The 6,681-nt window shown below is 45.3% G+C and overlaps 1 protein-coding gene across 1 annotated transcript; it reads left to right on the top strand.

The window, feature by feature from the left end:
• The first annotated feature begins 2,821 nt into the window (after positions 1-2,821).
• Psmb5 (proteasome subunit beta 5) lies at positions 2,822-6,681 on the top strand. Its single transcript, XM_028788494.1, has 3 exons — positions 2,822-3,023; positions 3,934-4,240; positions 6,315-6,681. Exons 1-3 carry the CDS (start codon positions 2,826-2,828, stop codon positions 6,602-6,604), a joined length of 795 nt encoding a protein of 264 aa, XP_028644327.1. The 5' UTR covers positions 2,822-2,825; the 3' UTR covers positions 6,605-6,681.

Genomic DNA, 6,681 nt, shown 5'->3' with positions numbered 1-6,681 from the left:
GAAAGAAAGAAAGAAAGAAAGAAAAAAAGAAAGAAAGAAAATTGTTTGGTTTTTTTGTTTGTTTGTTTGTTTGTTTGGTTTTTTTTTTTTTTGGTTTTTTGAGACAGGGTTTCTCTGTGTAGCCCTGGCTGTCCTGGAACTCACTCTGTAGACCAGGCTGGCCTCGAACTCAGAAATCCCCCTGCCTCTGCCTCCCAAGTGTGTTTGTTTTTGAGAAACTGGGTTTCACTTTGTAGTCTTAACTGGCCTTGAATTTGCTAGGTAGACAAGGCTGGCCTTGAACTCACAGAGCTCCAAGCTGTGGTGATCCAAAATGAAGCCAGATCAGGCACACTTACTCACTGTGCTGTCTCCCAGTCCTGCCTTACATTTTCCACACCATCAAAGTGAGAGACAAAGATAAAAATTTCCTACATCTGATGGTTAGACTTGGAAAAGGTTGCCAGATTTCAGCATGAAAAATACTGCACATGCAAAATCTGCTATAGGAGAAGAGGGACTGAGCTGGGCACCCAAAGAACTTAGAATTTAGAAACGGAGAGATGAATCCAAGAAGCAAGGCTAGACACCAACTTCATAGACCCACAAAGCAGGAAGCAACACTGCATGTGTATGTCTATTTCCTGACTTGTCTGTCCTAAAAGTGTTGAGAGGTGATGGTGGGTGGAGGAAGAAACGACCATCAAGGACAGCCCACTCCCAATGAAGTGCCTAATCCTCATAGGCTACAGCTACAGTCTCTTCATATATCTTTATGGAACCTCTCCTACAGATTCTCAGATGTCAAGTACTACTGACTTAAATATGCAGGTGCTAAACCAGGGGTGGTGGTACTAGGCCTTTAATCCCAGCTCTTGGGAGGCAGAGGCATGAAGATCTGACTTGGAGGCCAGACTGGTTAACAGAGAGAGTTCCAAGACAGCCAGAGCTACACAGCAAAATCCTGTCTTCAAACAAACAAACAAACAAACAAAAACAAAAATCAGGTACTGAACTGAGAATCTACTTTTTCTTTTTCTTTTTTTTTTTTTTTTTTTTTGTTTGGTTTTGTTTTTTTGAGACAGGGTTTCTCTGTGTAGCCCTGGCTGTCCTGGAACTCACTCTGTGGACCAGGCTGGCCTCGAACTCAGAAATCCGCCTGCCTCTGCCTCCCAAATGCTGGGATTAAGGGTGTGCGCCACCACTGCCCGGTGACAGTCTACTTTTTCAACTAAACAAATTTTTTCTTTTTCTTATTTATTTATATATTTGCCTTTTAGGTGATTTATTACCTAAAGTTCTCACTAGAAGGTGGAAGAGAAACTTAAAAATTGGTTACTATCAGCAGGGTGTGGTATGTAGCCCCATGCTTTTCCACCTAGAAATAACAACTCCAAGAGAATATTTCTGAATAATTGCCTAGGCCAATAGCTTTGGCTTGTTCCCTGACTCATAACTTAATTATCCTTTTAGAGTAGTCTGAGTCCAGCCATGTGGTTGGTTACCTCTCTCCTCAGGTTCCTGCGACCATCTCCTCCAGAGTTCAGAGTTCAGGGCGGGTCTCCCATCTCCAGTGCCTGACTGTTTTCCAGAATCCTCTCTCTCTCCTGGATATCCACTTTCTAATCCCACTTCAGCTCACTGGCCATAGACTCTTGGTTGACAGGTGAATGCTTTTACACACTGCATAAGAGATTATCTGACAATGGTGAAGCACCTTTAATCCCAGTACTCTGGAGCCAGAGGAGGCATGAGCATCCCAGTTTGAGGCCAGCCTGGTCTACAAAGCAAATTTCAGCTCAAGGCTCAAGCCATGGCTATATATTGAGCCTATGTCTCAAAAAACAAACAACAACAACAAAAAACCCCAAGGGGGGGCCAAAAGATAGTTCAGTGGTTAAGAGCACCAGCTGTTCTTCCAAAGATACTGAGTTCAATTCCCAGCAAGCATAGCTTACAACCATGTATAATGAGTTCTGATGGCCTTTTCTGTCATGCAGGACATGCAGATAGAGCATTCGATCAATCAATCAATCTTAAAAAGAAACAACAAAACAAAAACCTTTAAGGGGCAGTGAGCCTGGTGTGTGGCTCAGGCCTGCCATCTCCTTAGTCTGAAACAGGAAAACCTGGCCTGCTAGAGGGTAGCCTGGCCCACCTACCTAGTGAATTTAAGAACAATCTGGATTGTAGAGTATGACCATCTTAAAAACACACACACACACACACACACACACACACACACACACAAAACGAAACCCAAGCTATGGTATACAAATGCTATCAAAAATGAGGCGGTGGGCATTTTGTTGTTGACAACAAACTATTGCGGCTGAATTAATACCATGGGGAAATGGCCTGAAAACAATTATTTTAACCAGGATTAGGATGGATGGCCTTAAAGAAAACGGCAACTTCAGACTCCTTAACGGGGTTTTGAGAAATAAAGAAGCAACTTGTAACCTGAACCTGGGCCTGGGCGGTGACCAAACACACCCGAGTCCAGCTTGGAGTCTCAAAAAGTCACGCCCTTCTCAAAGATGGCTGAACTCGCTTCCTACAGTCGACGAGAATGTCCCAACCACTTTCTATGAATTTGAAGTTAATCTGATTCGTACTGCTTCGATGCTGAAATAAAAATGGGCAATCTTAATCATTTAGCGTTCTCACCCGCCCTTCCTAGATGAAAACAGTCTGGCGCTGGTATTTGGAGGCGTGGTTGCCCGGAGTAAAAATGGCGCCTCCTCCGCATAGACTTAACTGGACGTGAAGCTGTGACGTCGCGGCGTTGCCAGTCCGTTCTTTGGCGGTGTTCTCGGAGGCAGTTCCTGTTGCCCTTGCTAAACATGGCGCTGGCCAGCGTGTTGCAGCGGCCGATGCCCGTGAATCAGCACGGGTTTTTTGGACTCGGAGGTCGTGCAGATCTGCTGGACTTGGGTCCGGGGAGTCTTGGTGATGGGCTGAGCCTAGCTGCGCCGAGCTGGGGTGTCCCAGAGGAGCCACGAATCGAAATGCTTCACGGAACCACCACCCTGGCCTTCAAGGTGCTCAGACAGCTCGCGCTTCTCCGGCATCCCAGCCGGAACCGGGTCGGGCGGAGGTTCGGTCCTCTCATCCCGACCCTTGGCGGCTTCACTGCCTCATAACTTTGAGAAAAGGGAGATGGGCGGAGGTAGGGGGCATTGAGGGAAGGAGACAGACTGCGTGAGTTGGCTCCTAGGCGTCCCCAGATTGCCCCTATTCAGAAGCCCTACCAGGAAGCTACTGAAATGGGTGCCAAACGGAACAGTTAGGGTCCCTGTTCTAGCTCTACAATAACTAGCTCTGGATCTTAGGCTAGTCTTTAAAGATTTATTCTTATTTTTGTGTTTTGCCTTTATGTATACTCACCACGTGTGTAGTGCTCGCAGAGGCCAAAAGAGGGAGTCGGATTCTTTGGAACAGGAGTTACAGACCTTTGTGAGCACTGGGAACCGAACCTCTGAAGAGCAGCCTGTGCTTTTAACCACTGAACTATCTCTCCAGTCCCATTAGGAGTGTCTTTATCTCATTAAACTTGCTACTTCATATGTGAAATGAAGCCGGGCAGTGGTGCACGCCTTTAATCCCAGCACTTGGGAAGCAGAGGCGGGCGAATTTCTGAGTTCGAGAGTTCGAGGCTAGCCTGGTCTACAGAGTGAGTTCCGGGACAGCCAGGGCTACACAGAGAAACCCTGTCTCGAAAACAAACAAACAAACAAACAAAAAGACATATGTGAAATGAGTAAAATGGTTGATCATAAATCAGAGATTGCTGTTAAGTCCCCGAATGACATTTAATATATGAAGTCAACTACAAAATCCAAAAAGATGCAGCATAAGTCAGGTTATCTTTCTGTATTTATACAAAAATAAGTATTGGGAGGATTTGTGGTCTTACGTGGCCTCTTTTGTGTTTTCTCTGACCTTAATTAGTTTCGTCATGGAGTCATTGTTGCAGCAGATTCCCGGGCCACAGCAGGCGCTTACATTGCTTCCCAGACAGTGAAGAAAGTGATCGAGATCAACCCTTACCTTCTGGGCACCATGGCTGGGGGTGCAGCGGATTGCAGCTTCTGGGAGCGGTTGTTGGCTCGGCAGTGTCGAATCTATGAGCTTCGCAATAAGGAACGCATTTCTGTCGCGGCAGCCTCCAAACTGCTTGCAAACATGGTGTATCAGTACAAAGGCATGGGGCTGTCCATGGGCACCATGATCTGTGGCTGGGATAAGAGAGGCCCTGGTGAGTTGTATTGCAGTCCTGTGATCCTTGGGGTTGACACTGGGGGGGTAAGGGGGTGTTAAATGGATAGATGAATTAAGGGCTTTCAATGGGTGCTGAGGCTGGATGTGTTATTAGGTTCTTAGATCTTCCTTTCCTTTCTAAGGAAGGCATTGTACTGAACAGGAAAGGGCATGGAGTTAGACTGCTGTGTCATTGACTGTGTAGTCAGTTGACCTTAGCCTATTTCTTCATCTGTGATTTGCTTAGTGAACCATCACAATGGTTAAGTGCAGTATGTATAAAGCGATTAGTACAGTGTCTGGCACAACAGTTCTTTCCCATGCAGTAATGAGGACTAGAAGGCTCTTGTACTTGAGAATTAAATTGACCAGTAAATAAACTAGCTAGCATCTTCTAACAGGACAAATTATGAGCTGCATACATAATTTTAAAATTTCTTATGAGTAGCCAGGCAGTGGTTGTCCATGCCATTAATCCTAGCACTCACTCAGGAGGCAGAGGCATTCGGATCTCTCTGAGTTCGAGGCCAGAGAGAGGTTCAAGGACAGCCATAGCTACACAGAGAAACCCTGTCTCGAAAAACCAAAAAAAAAAAAAAAAAAGAATTGTTTTCTTTTATATGCATGGGTGTTTTGTCTGCATATATGTCTGTGCACCACAGTGTATTCATGATGCCTGAAGAGGCCAGACATTGGATCCCCTAGAATATAGTTACAGATGGTTGTGGGCCACATGTGGGTACTCAGAACCAATCGCAGGTCTTTGGCAAGAGCAGCCAGTCCTCCTCCTCTCTACCTTTGGGACCATCTCTTCATCCCCTTTTTTTCAGATTTTAATTACATTATCTGTTTGTTTGTTTATCGTGTGTGTGTGTATGTATGTGTGTATGTATGTGTGTATGTATGTGTGTATATATATACAAGCACACATCCCTGACCATACATGCAGTTCAGAGGGTCACTTGGGGAGTTGGTTTTCTTGTTCTGTGGGTCAGGCTCAGGACAGCAGGCCTGGTAGTAAGCAACAATTACATGCTGACTCACCTCACTGGCCCTCATTTTAAAAAAAAAAAAAAAAAAAGGCCAAATGATATACAACTGTGATCCTAGAGCACTAGGGAGGTTGAAGCAGGAGGGTCAAGAGTTCAAGGCCAGCCTAAGCTATATAGCAACAAGACAGTTGGGAGCACACAGAGACATTGTATCTCAGAAGTAAATAAAACTAGTGGAGTTGGTTTATAGTTAATTTTATATAAAATGCCCAAATTATTTCTCAGTATTTGGCAGTAGTCCCATTTCAAGTGTTGAAGTCAGTTTCATACTGACTAGCCACTGTGTTGGGTGACAATGCCTAGGTGTAGAGTTGCCATTTCTGTTTCATTTCCTTTAAGTGTTACCCCTCACCATTCCTGAAGTCTTAATGCTTGAATTGTCCAGCATACTTGCCTTTTGGAGTTGCCAAGAGAACAGGAGAGATGGTTTACATACTGTGAGGAGAGATGGGTGGTATGGTGTTCTGGAATCTGGAAATCCCAAGAGTAAATTTGACTCTGTCTCCAATTTTTTGAAAATGTATTTCTTTGTGAGTTTCTGTATGCATATATAAATGTTTGTATGTGTGTATGTATACAACTTGCATGCCCAGTGCCCACAGAGGACGGAAGAGAGCATTGCATCCCCAGAAACTGGAATTACAGACAATTGTGAGCCACCCTGTGTATATTGGGAACTGAACCTGGGTCCTAGACAAGAGCAACAAGTGCTCGTAACTGTTGAGGAATCTTTCTAGCCCCTGTTTTGTTTTGAGACAGGGTTTTATGTAGCCCAGGCTGACCTCAAACATACATAGTTAAGTCTAGCCTTTAACTCCTGATCCTCCTGCCTCCACCTCCCAAGGGTGCTGAGATCATATTTTTGTGGGGGTGGGATGGGGGTGGTATGTGTAAGGGGAGGTATTCTGTTGTAGATCTACATCTCTGTTAAGGAAATTCAAAAACATCTTGGCAGATGAAGAAAATAACAACAAGATGACATCTTTCTTCTTGTCTCCCTGCTCACCTCATCCCCTTCAGGCCTCTACTATGTAGACAGCGAAGGGAACAGGATCTCTGGGACCGCCTTCTCCGTGGGGTCAGGCTCTGTGTATGCTTATGGCGTTATGGATCGAGGCTACTCCTATGACCTACAAGTGAAGGAAGCCTATGATCTGGCCCGCCGAGCCATCTACCAAGCCACCTACAGAGATGCCTACTCCGGAGGAGCAGTCAACCTCTACCACGTGCGGGAAGATGGCTGGATCCGAGTCTCCAGTGACAATGTAGCTGACTTACATGACGAGTATAGTAATGTATCTGTCCCCTGAGGGAAGGTGGATGTGACCGTTTGCATCTGGAGGGTGGCTCTCCCTGGTTATAATAAATAATAGTACCCCGTTCCATA

Source organism: Grammomys surdaster, unplaced genomic scaffold (assembly GCF_004785775.1).
Source record: "Grammomys surdaster isolate TR1022 unplaced genomic scaffold, NIH_TR_1.0 125750, whole genome shotgun sequence".
NCBI lineage: Eukaryota > Metazoa > Chordata > Mammalia > Rodentia > Muridae > Grammomys > Grammomys surdaster.
Note: the sequence above shows the minus strand (reverse complement) of the source record. Positions and strands in the feature narration are given on the sequence as shown.

What these genes read in the sequence shown, in the direction of transcription:
- Psmb5 (XM_028788494.1), top strand. Translation starts at nt 2,826, where the DNA reads ATGGCGCTGGCCAGCGTGTTGCAGCGGCCGATGCCCGTGAATCAGCAC. An exon ending in CCACCACCCTGGCCTTCAAG is followed by an intron (nt 3,024 to 3,933) that starts GTGCTCAGACAG and finishes GACCTTAATTAG; the next exon opens with TTTCGTCATGGAGTCATTGT. An exon ending in CTGGGATAAGAGAGGCCCTG is followed by an intron (nt 4,241 to 6,314) that starts GTGAGTTGTATT and finishes CATCCCCTTCAG; the next exon opens with GCCTCTACTATGTAGACAGC.